This window comes from Amblyraja radiata, chromosome 1, assembly GCF_010909765.2.
Source record: "Amblyraja radiata isolate CabotCenter1 chromosome 1, sAmbRad1.1.pri, whole genome shotgun sequence".
Classification (NCBI taxonomy): Eukaryota; Metazoa; Chordata; class Chondrichthyes; order Rajiformes; family Rajidae; genus Amblyraja; species Amblyraja radiata.
Genome location: NC_045956.1, coordinates 77,164,184 through 77,184,107, shown reverse-complemented (window position 1 = coordinate 77,184,107; position 19,924 = coordinate 77,164,184). Strand labels below are relative to the sequence as shown.

The 19,924-nt window shown below is 42.9% G+C and overlaps 1 protein-coding gene across 7 annotated transcripts in view; it reads right to left on the bottom strand.

Moving 5' to 3' along the window:
• The window catches only part of lin54 (lin-54 DREAM MuvB core complex component), a 97,205-nt gene that overhangs the window by 29,123 nt on the left and 48,158 nt on the right, over positions 1-19,924 (bottom strand). For all 7 annotated transcript variants that reach the window (XM_033024991.1, XM_033024999.1, XM_033025001.1 and 4 more), the window contains 4 exons: positions 19,204-19,294; positions 18,944-19,089; positions 5,989-6,205; positions 198-268 (listed from right to left, as the gene is read on the bottom strand). In XM_033024991.1, the coding sequence (XP_032880882.1) occupies positions 198-268; positions 5,989-6,205; positions 18,944-19,089; positions 19,204-19,294 (525 nt within the window). The remainder of the gene's footprint in view (positions 1-197; positions 269-5,988; positions 6,206-18,943; positions 19,090-19,203; positions 19,295-19,924) is intronic.

The following is a 19,924-nucleotide window of genomic DNA, read 5'->3' as shown; positions in this document are numbered from 1 at the left end:
GCCTGACATTAGTTGTCAAACATAAACAAACACAATTGCTGGAATCCATCAAGAAAGTGGTAACAGGGATTACAGAAGTTCATATGATACAGAGTCAACATGATCTTTGGAAAGAAAAATCGATTTGAGAAAAACCAATTACTGTCATTGAGGACAGTGCAAGAGATGACAAGGCAAACATTTAACATATTACTCACATTTTTAATATTCTGAGCTGGTGCAATTGGAATCGACATGCGAACTTGTGGATTCAGTACAACTGTCTTAGCTGGTTGAGGAAAAACAAGATAGTGTTACAAGACAAAATAGAACATTTATTCAGAAATATTGCAGAACTCTGTACTCTACATGAAATTAAATACAGTTTGGTGTAAATTTTTTAATAAATCTGGTAATATGCAAAGAATTTTTACATTACAACATTTTTTTTTAACGGCTTGGGGGTTCAAGAAACAAATAAAAAATAAAAAACTGTATTCCGAACTGCATCTTAAAATGTGAAATTTGTTTCAACACAATTCTAGTTTACAGTTTAGATAAGATAATCTGTTCAGATCTTTCTGTTTAGCCACCTCTTTCCGTATTAAGTTACAGATCTCCTTCTTGATACAAAATGCCATTTAAATGAACTAAGGCGTTATCCTTGACTTCCCTTGTCCTCATCTACAGGTGCACGGTAGAGAGCATCCTGACTGGTTGCATCATGGCCTGGTTCGGCAACTTGAATGTCCAGGAGCGAAAAAGACCACAAAAAGTTGTGACCACTGCCCAGTCCATCACCGGCTTTGACCTCCCCACTATCGAAGGGATCTATCGTAGTCGCTCCCTCAAAAAGGCAGCCAAAATCATCAAAGACCCACACCATCCTGGCCACACACTCATTTCACCACTGCCATCGAGAAGAAGGTACAAGAGCCTGAAAACTGTAACGTCCAGGTTCAGGAACAGCTTCTTCCCTACAGCCATCAGGCTATTAAACACAACTACAAATAAGCTCTGAACTGCAAAATACTATATTATTATTGCACTATATTTGTTATTTATTGAACTTTTTCTTTTTTGTTCTCTTATGTACTATATTTACATATTCTGTTGTGCTGCAGCAAGTAAGAATTTTATTGTCCCATTCGGGACATGACAATAAAACACTCTTGACTCTTCTTGACTATTTGAGGACATCAACTGGAATAACATTTATTATCTCCTTATATATTTCTGGAAAGGGTTTCTATTGCGCACCCACAAAAGTACTGAATAGTGAGCTTTTTTAAACTATGATAAAAATAGAAAGCATTGTTAGCAGTGGAGGACTTAACTTCAGCGGGTATATGTTGGGGACAGAAAATAAAAGCTGTGTTTAAAAATATTACTAAAACCAAACGGCAGTCAAATTTTAAATCTTCCTTAAAAGGGAATATCTAGAAATCATATTTAAAAACATTACTTTCCTGTATGAATAATAGCGAGCATTGCACTGTCCTTAATGTGCATCCAAGCATGAAAATCAGGAAGATGCTGTGGAAATGTTTCTGCTGCTCCATAAGCAGCACCATATCAGCATCTTGCCAAAGGGTAAAGCACGAGAGTACATTTTCAAATATAATCCTGCCTCAGTATGTCATTAGGCCATGGAATAACTCTCCCAGCAAGTGGAAACAGATTCCATAAATGTGTTTAAGGGGCATGGACTACTGTATTATTCCTGATATTATTTTTAAAAAGGCACAGGAAAATGGAACAAACTAGAGACTAGTCTCAGATACGATGGGTCAAAATACTTTCTCATACATCAAGGTTTGAAATACTAAAACATGCAGAAACAGATTACCGCCAACTTTTTTCTGAAAGCTGTGTCATTGCCAGTAGAGATTGTGCTCATTAGATCAAATAGGCAGTTTATGCATATAGATGCCCCAAACAACTCAATTCAGATGAAACCGAAGTATTACGCTCAAAGACCAGTGCATGTCCTGCTTTAATGCCCAATACTCCTGCTAGTTGTTCTACCTAAGGTAGACACAAAATGCTGAAGTAACTCAGCGGGACAGGCAGCATCTCTGGAGAGAAGGAATGGGTGACGTTTTGGGCCGAGAACCCTTCTTCAGTTCCACCTAACTAAATGATCACCAAATAATAGCAGCAAAGAGGGACAAAGGGGTACAAAGTTTCTTGCCATCCCCAAAATTCACAATCCTGGAAATAAATGTTTTGGAACTGTGATATGGTCTTATGGAACGTATCTAAATGTAACAAGTTAACAATCTCAGGTCTTGTAACCGAGCTTATCGAACTGGATCTCTGCACATCCCTTTGCACCAGGATCCTCAATCCTGGAAATAAATGTTTTGGAACTATGATATGATCTTATAGAATGTATCTAAATGTAACAAGTTAGCAATCTCAGGTCTTGTTACCAAGCTTATCGAACTGGATCTCTGCACATCCCTTTGCAATAGGATCCTCAACTTCCACATCACAGACCACAATCAGTACGAACAGGAAACAACACTTCCTCCTCGATAACTATCAGCACAGAGGCACCTCAACGCTGTGGACTCAGTCCCCTACTGTACTCACTCTACATCCATGACTGCGTCAGTGGACAGTTGCAACTCCATCTTTAAATTCAATGACATCACCATTGCTGGACGAATAGCGGGTAATGATGAGTCAGAGTATAGGAAGAAGAATGATCATCTAATTGAATGGTGCCAAAATAATCTTGTTCTCAACATCAGTAAGACCAAGCACCAAGGATCTGATTGTTGGCTTTATAAAATGATCCACAAACCTGTCTTCATCGGCGGTGGCGAGAATCAACTACTTCAAATTTTTATTTTTGTTTAGTGATACAGTGCGGAAACAGGCCCTTCGGCCCGAGTCCACACTGATCAGCAACCCCCCGCACATTAGCACTATCCTACACACACTAGGGACAATTTACTGCTGCTCTAGTACTGCCCTTGCTCGTTTACATCTCTGAAGATCTGTACTGGGCAGCACGTTGATGCAATCACAAAGAAAACCCAACCACACCTCCACCTCCTTGGAAGATTGAGGAGATTCAGTATGTCGACAAATACTCTCTTGAACTTCCACAGGTTGAGAGCACATTGACTGGTTGCATCGCGGCTTGGACTGGCAAATCAAACACCCAGTCATGAAGATTATACTGTTCAAAAGGGAACTGCAGATGCTGGAATATCGAAGGTACACACAATTGCTGGGGAAACTCAGCGGGTGCAGCAGCATCTATGGAGCGAAGGAAATAGGCGACGTTTCGGGCCGAAACCCTTCTTCAGACTGTGATTATACTGTTGGACACTGCCCCGTTCGTCACAAGTACTGACGTTCCCACCATCAAAGGCATCTATAGTAAGATGCTGCGTCAAAAAGGCAGCCAGCATCATCAAGGAATCTCACCACCTTGGCCACAGACTCATAGAAACATAGGTGCAGGAGTAGGCCATTCAACCCTTCAAGCCAGCACCGCTGATTATCTAAATTCAGTACCCCGACGTGCTTTCTCCCCATATCCCTTGATTCCTTTAGCCCTAGGAGCTGAATCTAACTCTCTCTTCAAAACGTCCAGTGAATTGGCCTCCACTGGCAGTGAATTCCACAGATTTACAACTCTCTGGGTGAAGAAGTGTTTCCTCATCTCAGTCCTAAATTACTTACCACTTATTCTTAAACTGTGACCCCTGCTTCTGGACTCCCCCAACATCGGAAACATTTTTCCTGCATCTAGCTTGTCCAATCCTTTAACAATTTTACATGTTTCTATAAGATCCCCTCTCCTTCTAAATGTCAGTGAATACAATCCCAGTCGACCCATTCTTTCATCATGTCAGTCCTGCCGTCCCGGGTATTAACCTGGTGAACCTACGCCTCTCTCCCTCAATAGCAATAATAATCATTTCATTCCTGCCATCGTGAAGCTGGTTTAGGAATATGAAAACTGTGACCTCCAGGACAAACGTGGATTATTTTCTCTGGAACATCAAAAGCTGAGGGGTGTACTGAGACAGAGATAGGGTGGAGAGTCAGAATCTTGGTCTCAGGGTGGGAATGTCAAAGACATAGCTTTAAGGTGAGATGTGTAGGATAGGGCAGCACAGTGCCAGACACCCGGGGTTGATCCTGACCTCAGGTGTGCAGTGTGGAGTTTACACATTCTCCCTATGACACGCAAATCCAAAAGACATGCGGGATTGGAGATTAATTGGCAGCATACGTCAGCGTGTGACAGGGCGCACGACGTGATGAGACACCTAGATGTCGCCCCTGGATTTCCAAAATCCAGGGGCAACAGGGAGACACCGCGCGTCACCACACATCACGACCCGACCACCTCTTTTCAGGCTGTCGCCGAAAATGTCGCCCAAGTGGGACAGGCCCTTAAGATGGCACAGCTGGTAGAGCAGCTGCCTCACAGTGCCAGAGACCCTGGTTCAATCCTGACCTCAGTGCTATCTGTGTGAAGTTTGAATGCATGGGTTTCCTCCCACAACCCAAAAATGCACAGGTTTGTAGATTAATTGACCTCTATAAATTGCCCCTGATGTATGGGGAGTGGATGTGAAAGTGGGCTAACAGTTCCAATGGGTGATCAATGGCCAACATGAAGTCAGTAGGCTGAAGGGCCTGTTTCCATGCTGTATCTTTCAACTAATCAATCAGATACTTAGTATCTGCATTCAGTCCTGAGTAATTTTCGGTACTTGGTGCCTTCACAAAGCTAATAGTTGAATGAGCTCCCCACAATTTGATAAATAAATAGTGATCTAGAAAGGAATCAAACCTTGGGTTAGTCAAGATAGGTTTTAGCTGTGTTTGTCCACACTGTTAAATGAAGTGCTGCCATCCATTGTTTGGACATGCAAAAAGAAGCAAATTGGGAAGATGCTAGAGGACTGTTATATCATGGAACTAAATCACTTACACCATGTATGTAATGGTCATCCACCATGACACAAACTCAACTCTTTTTGTAAACTGAGCACAGGGGCAAAACTAGGATTATCTTCATAATTTCTCCACATTTCAATTAGCATGTTCTCATCATTGCTGAAACTGCTTTCTTCCACCTTCAAACCTGTTGCAGTAGAAGGACCTTAATTAACATGAAGACAAGTCTTGACGACATAATGTCCCGGGATAGCGGGACTGCCGTATAATGAAAGAATGGGTCGTCTGGGCTTGTATTCGCTGGAATTTAGAAGGATGAGAGGAGATCTTATAGAAACATATAAAATTCTTAGAGGATTGGACAGGGTCGATGCAGGAAAAATGTTCCCGATGTTGGGGGAGTCCAGAACCAGAGGTCACAGTTTAAGAATCAGGGTGGGCCATTTAGGACTCAGATGAGGAAAAACTTTTTCACCCAGAGAGTTGTGAATCTGTGGAATTCTCTGCCACAGAAGGCAGTGGAGGCTAATACACTGGATATTTTCAAGAGAGTTAGATTTAACTCTTAGGACTAAGGGAATCAAGGGATATGGGGAAAAAGCCAGAACGGGGTACTGATTTTGGATGATCAGCCATGATCATATTGAATGGCGGTGCTGGCTTGAAGGGGCGAATGGCCTACTCCTACACCTATTTTCTATGTTTCTAAAACATCTATTTATTCTGTCTTAATAAACTCTAGAATGTGAACAAAACTAAATCAGTTATCAGAAGATGGAAACATTTTTTGGTAAAGGAAACAATCATTGCAGGCTAAAACGAAACTGAGCATTAAGGCTCACTAAAGGAGTTCACAGAAAACGTTTATTAGTCCTCATCTGGAACTATTAAATGTTTACAGTTCCCTTTAACTTAGTTTTAACCTCTCCGCTTTATGACAATTAAGAGCTTATGGGTGAAAAAGCATACTAAAAGCGTACTAATTCCTCAAGAAAAAAAAGTACAGAAATATTTTCATATCGATTTATCAAACATATGACTTGAGTAATAACAGAATGAAATTTTCATGAAGCAAACCTTGTGATAAGGGCTGTGTGTTGGTGCTGGAACTGGAGCTGACTGTCTGGGAGGAGCCACTGGCTGTTGACGCAGGAACCAGGCGTACATAATGAAACTTGCTGCCTGGTACTTGAATCTGCTGAACATTGGGTGATGTTGCCAAAGGAATGATGGTTTTGAACTGGGTGGTATTCATTGTTCCCATAGTTAGTGTCTGCACAGCAGGTTTCATCGTCTGCTCAAGAAGTACATACATGGTAATTAATAAAAACATATCATGGTAAGCTTCATGAATCACAAATCCCAAACTTGCAAATCAACTGCAGTGCATAAAAGGCCACAGTATTTGAACAATAACTGATAACAACAAAATTCACACGATTGTGTAAGAAAACAAACTTTCATTTCTAATTAGCTTTAAAATATTGTTTCCTATTACTGTTGATGGAAAAAATCTGTTTAAAATTTCTCACCATTTTCTCTTTCATAGAGTTCTTTGAGAATATAGCCAGCAGGAGGCATAAAGATGAAGGCAGGGAATTTTCCCACTTGGAGTATTATGTACAATTCCGGTTGCCACACTATATGGAGGATGTGATTAAGCTAGAGGGGGAGCAGAACAGATTCAAAGGATATTGCCTGGATTGGAGAATTTAGGATATAATATTGGAAAGGACCCATTTTCCCTGAAGCAAAGGAGGCTCAGTGTTGACATGGTTGGTGTATAAAATTAACCAAGGCACAGATAGGGTAGATAGTCAATGTCCTATGACCTCTAGCTTGTTTATCTTAAGCAAACTAGATACTCATCAACTAAATAAAATAGGCCAGTTGGGTGCAGTGTAGAGAGGGAACAAAACTAGAATTTCATCAACTGAATTACACAGATGTCACATTTTTAATATTTACCTGGTCAAATAATTATTGATAATGCCGAGAAAGGTTAATGAGATTAATTGGATTAAAGCAATAACCATATCAATATATGATGATATCTACATTAGAAATTGTCAAAGAAAAGATAAAATCATTATTTAAGTATTAGTTCCTTTCTCATGTTAACATGTTCACTGAGGTCATATATTGTTTTCAAGTAGAACCAGAATGCTGGCTATATTAGAGTTATAAGGAGCTATAAGGAGAGTTTGGACAAACTTGGATTATGCGACGGAGCCTGAGAGGTGACCTGAGAGAAGTACATAAAATTAAGAGCCATAGATAAGGTGGAGAGTAGGAATCTTTTCCCCAGAGTGGAAATATCAAAGAAGAGGGCATAGCTTGAAGGTGAGAGGGTAAAAGTTTAAAGAAGATGTGCAGGAGAGAGTGGGACAGCACCAGACACCCGGGTTCGATCCTGACCTTGGGTGCTGTATGTGTGGAGTTTGTACATTCTGCTTGTGGCTGTGTGGGTTTCCTCTGGGTGCTCCAATTTCCGATCACATGTCAAAAACTGAGCGGGTTTGTAGGTTAGTTGGCCTCTAAGCTGCCCCTCGTGTGTAGGGAATGGATAAAAAGTGGGGACGCATGGAGCTAGTATGAATGACAGATCAATGGTTGGGAGTGGACTCAGTGGGCCAAAGGGCCAATTTCCATGCTGCATCTCTGTACAGAGAGGGTTGGGTACTTGGAACGTACTGCCAGGGATGTCAATGGAGTCAGATAGGTTATGAGTATTTACTGGGCTTTGGGATAGGCAAATAGTTTAGTTTAGTTCAACTTAGAGATACAATGTGTTAACAAAGTCTTCGGCCCACCCGATACACAAGTTGATCCTACACACTAGGGACTATTACAGGAGCCAGTTAATCTACACACCTGCAAACTTTTGGAATGTGGGAAGAAACCGGAGCACCCAGAGAAAATACACATGGTCATACGGAATACGTACAAACAAGTTCAAGTTCAAGTGAGTTTATTGTCATGTGTCCCTGATAGGACAATTAAATTCTCGCTTTGCTTCAGCACAACAGAACATAGTAGGCATTGACTACAAAACATATCAGTGTGTCCATATACCATTAATAAACACATGAATAAATAAACTGATAAAGTGCAAATAACAGATAATGGGCTATTAATGTTCAGAATTTTGTCCGAGCCAAGTTTAATAGCCTGATGGCTGTGGGGAAGTAGCTATTCCTAAACCTGGTCGTTGCAGTCTTCAGGCTCCTGTACCGTCTACCTGAAGGTAGCAGGGAGATGAGTGTGTGGCCAGGATGGTGTGGGTCCTTGATGATACTGCCAGCCTTTTTGAGGCAGCGACTGCGATAGATCCCCTCGATGGAAGGGAGGTCAGAGCAGATGATGGACTGGGCAGTGTTTACTATTTTTTGTAGTCTTTTCCTCGCCAGGGCGCTCAAGTTGCCGAACCAAGCCACGATGTAACCGGTCAGCATGCTTTCTACTGTGCACCTGTAGAGGTTAGAGAGAGTCCTCTTTGACAAACCGACTCTCCGTAATCTTCTCAGGAAGTAGAGGCGCTGATGTGCTTTCTTAATAATTGCATCAGTGTTCTCGGACCAGGAAAGATCTTCAGAGATGTGCACGCCCAGGAATTTGAAGCTCTTGACCCTTTCAACCATCGACCCGTTGATATAAACGGGACTGTGGGTCCCCATCCTACTACTTCCAAAGTCCACAATCAGTTCCTTGGTTTTGCTGGTGTTGAGGGCCAGGTTATTGTGCTGGCACCATATGGACAGTTGCTCGATCTCTCTTCTATATTCAGACTCATCCCCATCAGTGATACGTCCCACAACAGTGGTGTCGTCAGCGAACTTGATGATGGAGTTCGCACTATGACCGGCTACGCAGTCATGAGTATAGAGTGAGTACAGCAGGGAACTGAGCACGCAGCCTTGAGGTGCTCCCGTGCTGATTGTTATCGAGTCTGACACATTTCCACCAATACGAACAGACTATGGTCTGAGAATGAGGATTCAATTGCAGTGGGATGCGCAGAGACCCAGTTCTGCGAGTTTGGTAACCAGCTTAGAGGGGATGATTGTATTAAATGCCGAGCTGTAATCAATGAATAACAGCCTGACATATGAGTTTTTGTTGTCCAAGTGGTCCAGAGAGGAGTGGAGGGCCAGCAAGATCGCATCCAGCGTTGATCTGTTGTGGCGGTAAGCAAACTGCAGTGGGTCCAGGTTTTTGTCGAGGTAGGAGTTGATTCCAGATTCATAACTCTCAGGGTGAAAACATTTTTCCTCATCTCAGTCCTAAATGGCCAACCCCTGATTCTTAAACTGTGATCCCTGGTTCTGGACATCGGGAATATTTTTCCTGCATCTACCCTGTCCAATCCTCCAAGAATTTTATATGTTTCTATTCTATAAGATCCCCTCTCTTCGTGCTAAATTCCAGTGAATACAAGCCCAGTCGACCCATTCTTTCATCATACGTCAGTTCTGCCATCCCGGGAAATAACCTGATGAACCTACGCTGCACTCCCTCAATAACAATAACGTCCTTCCTCAAATTAGGAGACCAAAATTGCACACAATACTCCAGATGCGGTCTCACCAGGGCCCTGTACAACTGCAGTAGGAACTCCTTGCTCCTAAACTCAAATCCTCTTGCAATGAATCCTCTGCTTTCTTCACTGCCTGCTGTACCTGCATGCTTACTTTCAGTGACTGATGTACAAGCACACCCAGGTCTCGTTGCACCTCCCTCTCCTAATCTGACACCATTCAGATAATAATCTACCTTTCTGTTCTTGCCACCAAAGTGGCCAACCTCACATATATCCACATTGCACTGCTTATGCCCACTCACCCAACCTATCCAAGTCATCCTGCAGCCTCATTGTATTATCCTCGCAGCTCACACTGCCACCCAGCTTTGTGTCATCCGCAAACATAGAGATGTTACATTTAATTCCCTCGTCTTAATCGTTAATATATATTGCAAACAAGTGGGGTCCCAGCACGGAGCCCACTAGTCACTGCCTGCCATTCTGAAAAAGACCCGTTAATTCCTACTCTTTGCTTCCTGTCTGCCAACCAGTTCTCTATCCTTGTCAATACCCTACCCCCAATACCATGTGCTGTAATTTTGCACACTAAACTCTTGTGTGGGACCTTGTTAAAGGCTTTTTGAAAGTCCAGATATACCACATCCAATGGCTCACCCTTATCCATTCTACTTGTTACATCCCCGAAAAAAATCCAAAAGATTAGTCAAGCATGGTTTCCCCTTCATAAATCCATGCTGACTTTGACCGATCCCGTCACTGCTTTCCAAATGCGCTCCTGTAACATCTTTAATAATTGACTCCAGCAACTTCCCCACTACCGATGTAAGGCTAACTAGTCTATAATTCCCTGTTTTCTCTCTCCCTCCATTCTTAAAAAGTGGAGTTATATTGGATCAGTTCCTGTGTACTGGAGGGTAGCCAGAGTCGAGAGAACATTGGAAAATGATCATCAATGCATCCACGATATCTAGGGCCATCTCCTTGAGTACTCTGGGATGCAGACCATCAGTCCCAACAGTTTACCTAACACCATTTTCTGATGAATGTGGATTCCCTTCAGTTCCTCCCTCCCACTAGATCCTCGGTCCCCTAGTATTTCCGGGAGATTGTTTCTGTCTTCCTTAGTGAAGACAGAACCAAAGTACTTGTTTAACTGTTCTGCCATTTCCTTGTTTCCCATTATAAATTCACCTGTCTCTGACTGTAAGGGACCTACATTCGTCTTCACTAATCTTTTCCTTTTTACAAACCTATAGAAACGTTTAGTCCGTTTTTATATTCCCCACAAGCTTTCTTTCTTGTTCTTCCCCACCACCCCCTATTAATTAACCCCTTTATCCTCCTCTGTTGAGTTCTAAATTTCTCCGTCCTCTGGCTTGCCGCTTCTTCTAGCCAATTTATATGCCTCTTCCTTGGCTTCAACACTATCCTTGACTTCCCTCGTCAGCCACTGTTGAGCCACCTTCCCAGTTTTATTTTTTCGCCAGACAGGGATGAACAATTTCCGGAATTCATCCATGCGGTCTTTAAATCTTCGCCATTGCATCTCCACTGTCAACCCTTTAAGTATAATTTGCTCATACCTTCAAAGTCTCCTTCATTCATGTTCAGGACCCTAGTCTCTGTATCAACCGTGTCACTCTCCATCCCAATGCAGAATTCCACCATATTATGGCCATTGTTGCCCAAGGGGCCTTTGCACAACAAAATTGCAAACTAATCCTTCCTCGTTACACAATACCCAGTCTAGGATGGCCTGCCCTCTAGTCGGTTCCTCTACGTATTGGTTTAAAAAACCATCCCGTATACATTCCAGGAAATCCTCCTCAGTACTGTTACCAATTTTGTTGGCCCAATCTATATGTAGATTAAATCACCCATGATACCTTTGCTACACGCATCCCTAATTTCCTGCTTGATGCTATCTCCAACCTCTCTGCTGCTGTTTGGTGGTGTACAACTTCAACAAGCGTTTTTTGCCTTTGGCTATTTCGCAGTTTTACCCATATCGCTTCTACAGCATCCAAGCTAATGTTTCTCCTTGCTATTGCATTAATCTCATCTTTAACTATATAGTTCCCAGGAATAAATATCACCAACAATTTGTCCTAAACTAGCTACATCAAAACTATAGCCAAGAAAGCATATCAATTAATTAGGACGTTTGGCATGTCCCCAACAACCCTCACCAATTTCTACAGATGCGCCGTAGAAAGCATTCTATCGGGATGCATCACAGCATGGTTTGGGGACAACTCCATCCAAGACCGCATGAAATTGCAGCGAGTTGTGGACGTAGCCCAGACCATCACCAAACCAACCTCACTTCAATTGACTCCATCTACACTTCACGCTGCCTCGGCAAGGCAACCATCATAATCTAACCATCATAATCCTCCTTCCTGAGGACATTAAAAAAGACTGGTCTGCCCCAACAGCTGCTGACAACCTTCTACCGCTGCACCACAGAGAGCATATTAACGTATGGCATCTCTGTGTGGTATCTCAGCTGCACGGAGGCAGAGAGGAGAGCTCTTCAGCGCGTCGTCCACAGAGCGCAGAGGATCATTGGGACACAGCTACCAGCCTTGGAGGGCATCTACCACACACAGTGCCTCAGGAAGGCCGTCAGCATCCATAAAGACTCCTCACACCCCTGTAACGGACTGTTCGAACTACTTCCCTCCGGGAGACGTTATAAGGCCTTCTACGCCCGAACCTCCAGACTCAGAAACAGCTTTATTCCCAGAGCTATAGCGGCTCTGAACCGGCCCTGCTGAGTGCCCCCCATCCCCCCTGGACTGTCTCCCTCGGATGGTCACGTCACACAGCTTATTTATTTATTTTACTCTTCTTTTACATCAGTTGGAAGCTGCATACTAAATCTCGTTGCACTGACGTGCAATGACAATAAAATATATTATTATTATTATATTATTAGGACCAGTCTCACCCAGCCTCTCCCTTTTCTCCTCTTTTCCATTAGGCAAGAGGAACAGAAGTTTGAAAATGCATACCCCCAGATTTAGGGACAGTTTCTTCCCAGCCGTTATCAAGCAACTGAATGGTCTTCTCATCAGCTAGAGTACAGTCTCGACCTCTCATGTACTTCATTGAAAGCATTTGAATGAGTTTTAATTGGACTTTATCGTAAGCTAAATGTTGTACCCTTTATCTGTACACTGGGGATGCCTTAATTGTAATCATGTTAATCATTGTCATCGTGTCTTGGTTCTTTTCTTGTTGTATGAGTGCAGAAACCAAATTTCGTTTGAACTTCATTTGAGGTTCAAATGACAATAAACGGTAATCTGGAATAAACTGGATAGCATGCAAACAAAAGCTTTTCACGGTACCTCAGTACACATGATAGTACTAAACTAAACTAAACTGAATCCGATATCATTAAGCAACCTTGTGCTACATCTTGTTCGACCCTTTTTAAAATCTAAGTACACAAGGTCCACTGGTTCCCCTCTACACACTCGGGCCAATGCTTCTGCAAAGAACTAATAAATTGGTCAGATGCTATTTCCCCTTCATGTAACCAAGATGACTGCTTGATCAGATTCTGACTTCAGAATAACTGGCTTAAAGTTACATGCTCTGTGCCTCTTTGTGAATAATGATATATGACAATCCTCTGGTACTTCTTCAAAATCTAATATTTTAGCAAAATTATAATAACTTCATCCTCAAAATGACGATTAGTTTGGAAAACAAAAACATTTCTGAAAATTGTGCCAACAGAAAAGTTGATCTGCTCGGGAATTAAATGCTTCTTCCTTGGAAGATTGATAAGATTTGGTACATCAACAAATACTCTCTTGAACTTCTACAGGTGTACAGTAGCATACAGAATGCGGAGAGCATATTGACTGGTCGCATCATGGCCTGGATTGGCAACTTGAAAGCCCAGGATCGAAGGAGATTACAAAAAGTGGGAGACACTCCATCACAGGTACTGACCTCCAAACCATTGGAGGGATCTGAAGATGGTGCTGCCTCAAAACAGCAGCTAGCATCAAGGACCCTCGCCACCCTTTCATTTCACTCCTGCCATCAGGAAGAAGGGATGGGTGTCTGAAAACCATGACTTCCAGGTTCAGGAACAGCTTCTTTCCAACAACCATCAGGCTATTGAACACTACAAACACCAACAAAGCTACAAACTGTCTTGTTTGCACTCGGGTTTCATATTTTTGTAATGCATTAATATTGTTTTATTTTTAATTTAACATTTTTTGTTTATAATGTTATCTATGAGTAGATGTGTTCACAAACCCTTTATGCTGCTGCAAGAAAGAATTTCATTGTTCCATTTCAGTACAAACGAAAATTAAGTACTCTTGACTGCTCATGACCACAGCATTCGCTTTCATTTTATCATTACTGCTCTTGCCTCTACTTTTCTGCCATCTATTGGGCTGGAACGTTATTGGAAATGAAACATAATGGTTGAAGTAACTCCACAGGACAGCTATATCGTTAGGAAAGGTGTAGAGGGATACGAGTCAAATGCATGCAGGCAGTGTCGATTGAGCAACTTGTTCAGGAAGGTAAGTTGGACCGAAGGGTTTGTTTCCATGCTGAATGACTGACTTCCACAGAGAGATTTATTTGGCTATACACTGTCTTTTCATTCCCTTTCAGTTGAGGCATAGATTTACTTGCACTTCCTCCAACCTCATCTACTGAGGTGTGGGCTCCTATATATTGGCGAGACCAAACATAGTCCTTGGTCTACGCAATCTCCCATTCTGACCTTTCTGTCCTGGGCTCGTCCACTGTCAGAGTGAGGCCACACACAAATCAGAGGAACAGCACCTCATATTTCGCTTGGGCAGCTTGCAACCCAGCGGTATGAACATTGATTTTGCTAATTTCAAGTAACTCCTGCATTCCCTTCACCACCCTAGTCGTCCTGCCAGTTCCACTATTTGCATACTTGTATTACTCTCATTAGCACATCTTCCCCAGCCAACATGGATTATGGGGCCATTATGGACTCCACCCTTCCCAGGGTCATCTGTTGCTGGTCCCGATTTGTTCTGGCCTTTTCTCGCCTCCAGTATCAACCCCCCCCCCCCCCATATCTTTCAGTCTTTAGAAGGGTTCCGACCCAAAACATCACCTACTCCTTTTCCCCCCAGAGATGCTGCCCGACCCACTAAGTTACTCCAGCATTTTGTGTCTATCTACAGAAATTCCAATACACGGGAAACCAAAAGATAGTAGAAATTGGTGGACTCAGGCTTGTTGCTCACGGGCACAGCCCAGTCCACCATTGAAAACATCCATATAAGATGTTGCCTCAAAGAACTGGCATCTATCACCAAAAATCACTATATTTAGAGGGAGTTATGTGTGGCCCTTGTGGCTAAAGGTATCAGGGGGTATGGGGAGAAGGCAGGTACAGGATAATGAGTTGGATGATCAGCCATGATCATATTGAATGGCGGTGCAGGCTCGAAGAGCCGAATGGCCTACTCCTGCACCTATTTTCTATGTTTCTAAGTACATCCAGGTAAAGCTGCCTTCTTACTGATAGTCGGGCAGGAGGTATACAAGCCTGAAGTCGCACACCACTATCAGCAACAGCTACTTTCCTACAACTATCATGTTCTTGAACTGACCTGCACCCTAATCCTACCTAGGCAAAGGAACATCACAGACCAACTCTTGCACTACTGTGAATTTGTCTTTTTTAATAGTGTTTTGCACTGACGTATTGTTTTTTTGCACTTTCTTTAACAAAATCTGTCTTGAAATATTTACATGTCATTTATGATTGTATGTTGCCGAATCTATGCATCCAAGATGCTGTTGCAAACAAGATTTTTGTTTTACTTGTACCTTACCATACCTGTGCACACTACATTAAACCCAATTTAACTTGAAACTTGTTACAACTAAACAGTCTCTTAAATATCACTATCTGCTTCTACCCACCATTCCTAGCAATGTGCTCCAGGCATCTACCACACCCTGTACAAAAAAACAATATGAGGGGAGAGGGGGGGGGGGGGGTAAGGGGAGAACCTGGCACGGGATACTTTGTAACTTTGTCAACGCTCTTTGTGGCGACTCTATGCATACCTTGTGTATGCAAGACAAAGAATTTCACTGTGTCTCGTCACATGTGACAATAAAGTACTCGTTCGTTCATTCACATCCTTCCTACAATAGGGTGGCCAGAACTGCACACAATATTTCATATGCAGCTGACCCAAAATTTTTTTAAAGCTACAACATGAGTTCCTGATTCTCATATTCAATGTCTTGACTAATGGAGGCAAGCATATCATATAAGTTCTTTACCACATTATCTACTTATGTTGCCACCTTCAAGGTCCCTCCGTACATTAATGCTGTCAAGGGTCTTGCCATTAACCGTATGCTTTCTCCTTAGATTTGACCTCCCAAAGTGCAACACCTCACACTTGCTCAGATTAAAGTTAATCTCCCACTTCTTTACCCATATCTGAAACAAATCAAAATATATATATTTCACAAACAATAGAGATCCCAACACAGACCAATGATCACAGACCTCCAGCCAGAGTAACACCTTACACCACTCTGACTTTTGTGGGTAATTCAGTTCTGCATTCAAGCCACTGTGAATCCCATGCAAATGAATCTTTCAGAACAGCCTACCATGAGGGACTTCAGTGATGGAAATGGGATTTAGGAACTAGGGGTACTCTAAGGTCCGTGAGGCTGAGGTTGGGAAGGGCCCCCGGGGGGGGGGGGGGGGGATTTTTTTATGTGCGGTCATACCCATGAAAGAGTACAAGAATGCATAACTTGTTTATTGTGTATTTATAATATAGTTTATAGTATATTATATGTCATAGCTGGTTTCTTGCATCTCTCTCTCTCTCCCTCTCTGTCTCTGTGTTGGCTGCAGCCATCGTCTGCTTCAGTGAGGGAAACAGGTCAGTGATTGATCAAAAGGCCCCTCGAAGACTGTGCCTGATTGGCCGCCGGGTGACCAGCGCATTATGCGATTGGACACAATGCCTTTGGAGACAACGGCTGATTGGACGGGAGGAGACCGATTTGTTGATTGGACGGGAATTTTAAGGGAATCTGTTCGGTGATTGGACGCAACCCCCTTAGAGACAGCGGTTGATTGGCCGCCAAATAACCGGGCACAAAAAATTGACAAATAGGAAAACAATAAACCCGGAATTCCAATTTAAATCGGAAGAATATCATGCCTGATCTGCAGCAAAGATCTGCAGTAAACGCTCTAGTATGTTTGATCTGCAGTTCCTTCCTATTGAAGAAGAACCCTGGCCCGAAATAATTCCTAGTCCATTCCCTCCACAGATGCCGCCTAGCCCGCTGAGTTCCTCCAGCACTCTGTTTTTTATTTAACTCTTGAAATTGAACTTAGACATAAAGCTGGAGTAACTCAGCAGGAAGGCAGCGACTCTGGAGAGAAGACCCTTCTACAGACTGAACTGAACTCTCGTCGGTGAGAGCACTTGTGATTGTCTGCAGAAGGGTCTCGACCCGAAACACCACCCACTCCCCAGAGCCGCCATCCGTCCCGCTGAGTCACCCCAGCCCCCCTGTGTCCACCTTCAACTCCAGAGCCAAAGAAAAAACACAGAGTGCTGAAGGAACTCAGCGGGTCAGGCGGCACCCGCGGAGGGAACGAACCAGGAGCTGCCCCGGGTCAGTGTCCCCCCCGCCCCCCACAATAAGGAACCGCAGATGCAGCCGTCCCCGCAAAACGCCAAATGATTAAAAGTATTAAAAGTAAAGCTGCCCAGGGCCGGCCTTAAGCCAATTGGACAGATTGCTCCCAATTGGGCCCCGCGCTAATTTTCCGTATTTCATACGGAAATACGAATTTGCGTTGTTACAGATTAAAAAAAAAAAACATTTGCCTAGTTATGATTTTTTTTTAAAACGAACATAGATAAAAACCGCTGCACTGGCCATCAGATAAAAACGATTTGTTAACTACCACTGTTAGCACTTGTTAACAGCCAGTAGTTAACACGTAGTTATACAATGTGTCATCAATGCATCGATCCACATTCCTCAGTAAATATAATTGTGTTTTACTGAATGGGTGGGGGGTGGAGGGTGACGGCAGGTGGAGAGATGGTGGGAAAAACGGGAGCACACCGGGACAAGTTGAATCAGTTGTGATCTTATTGAATGACAACATCAGGGATCATGCCAGCAACCAGCTCAAGAGCGGGTCAGCGGGCGATGGATAACAGGACAGCGGGTGGTGGAGCTTACTCCATGTGTCAGTGCGAGTAACCTCAATTTGGTCCCTTGTTTGCGCTGACACAGGAGTAAGCTACACTGCCCGCTGTCCTGTTATCCATCACCCGCTGACCCACTCCTCTATGATCTTTGCTCTTGAGCTGGTCCCCTCACTGTTCAGACGGAGAGCACTGCCAGAGGTGAGCGGGCCGGCAGAAGGCGCTGAGGTCCCGGAGGTCGCTCGTAGCCACGCGAGCTGCTTCTCTCCCTGACCAGAATGCAGTGGCTCCATGCCCGGAGTGTTGCGGAAGCGGTGAGTGAGTGGGTTTCTGGCATGATCCCCGACCCCCTCCTTCTCAACGCTGCTGCCCTCCCCGCAACTTTACGCCTGGCCAGACTCCCCACATGCTGCGAAAGGAACTCTCCCTCCAATTGGTCCTTTGAACTAGTATTGTCATTCAATAAGATCACAACTGATTCAACTTATCCCAGTGTGCTCCCATTTTTTCTACCATCTCTCCACCTGCCGTCACACTCCACCCCCCACCCATTCAGTAATTCAGAAAGAAGGAGATTTGGAAGCCTTGGGCAAATTGAATTGTTAATTTCTTTATTTTTATTTTTACGGCGAGGAAAACAATCTGCGCATGCGCGGTTTAAGATTTTTTTAAAGCCGACTGACTGCCTACCCTGAATAATTACTCACGGCACGTGCATGAATATGACTCATTTATAATTATATATTTATATTTCTATGAAAATTGTTCCCAATTGGGCCCCGCACCTCCTAAGGCCAGCCCTGAAGCTGCCCCTTCTACACCAGCAATATGCCTCAGCTTCACCAAGTGGGGAATAACTCTAAGGAAATCAGCATGACATCCCCATTTCATACTTTCATGTCATTAAATTGTATGACATAACAGGAAGCACGATTTATTCCCTTCAATAGCTGGATTACAACTGCTCAAATGCACTGCACTCAAGGACCAAAGAAAATCAAAATGTATGACAGATAAAATTTAAAACCAGGCCTCAAAGGGTGAAAAGAGAAACCGTGTTGACCACTGTTCACTGCTCTTTTATTTATTTTTTAAAGCGGGCGGGGGGGGGAATGAATAAGTAATACATTCAAATAACATTTGGAATATTTTTGAACACTTAAAAAAATGAAACGTTTCAAATCTGTCAGGCCACAACTCCACAATATCCGTCAGGGCCTCCCACCACCCCTCTAAATAAAGAGGGGGATCAAACCTTATTTGGAGACTTCAGTGGAGAGATTGCTATCTTGTTGGCTGTCTGTTGTGCTAAGGAATTGAGGCTGGTTCCAGTAACACCACTTTCAGAAATAGTAATGGTATTTGTGGCAGTTCCGATTGCACTCTGAGAAAGAACTCTACCTGCAAAATAATCAAAACAATCAGAAATAAATACATTTAAATATTTGTATTCTGCAGAGTTAATCTCACATTTAAAAAATCTATAAATCACTGAAAGAACAGTGGTAGAATAACCTGTTATAATATTCTTCTGGATGGGTTTGGCAATGATAACTTTCGTGATCATTGGTGTTGCAGAAGAAGTGGATATGCATTTCTTGGCGATCTGCAAGGCAGAGAAACTTGTGTAAGAAAAAGATAACGTCCTTTAAATGTCTTTTTTAAATTTTGTTTGTTTGGTGTCTCCAACCAGACGTTGCAAAAGGAGAGAGGTTCTGATGACATACACACTGCAGAATATTTGGATGAATCATTGAAAGTTGGAACAGAGGAGCGCATTCAGTCTATCATGACTGCATATTTCATAACTTGTTACCCAGCCTAATTTCTGCTTAGAGCTCACTAGGTCTGCAGCCCTTATGATCATAACTTCAAGGACAAGAAGAGTTATATGGACCAGTTCAAATGTAAATTGCAGCCTTGATCGGATACCTTCCCTGCTACATCATCCAACCAAATAGGCATACAAAAACTAGACAGAGTAAAAATCGATGACAGAGACAAAGAGAGGGAAAAGGGAAGGAAATACAAGAACAAAAAGACACGCAAGTGATTAAATCCTTCGATCTGAGGATGTAAGAAGAGGATGACCACTGTGCAACGTACACAGAGCTTGAATTTTAACTGATGAATAAACAAAATATTGATGGCCCTGTTAGTTTTGATTGATACATGGAAAATAAAGGGAAACCGCAAATATTGTTTTCTGAATTAAAATTACTTTTCAAAATACAAA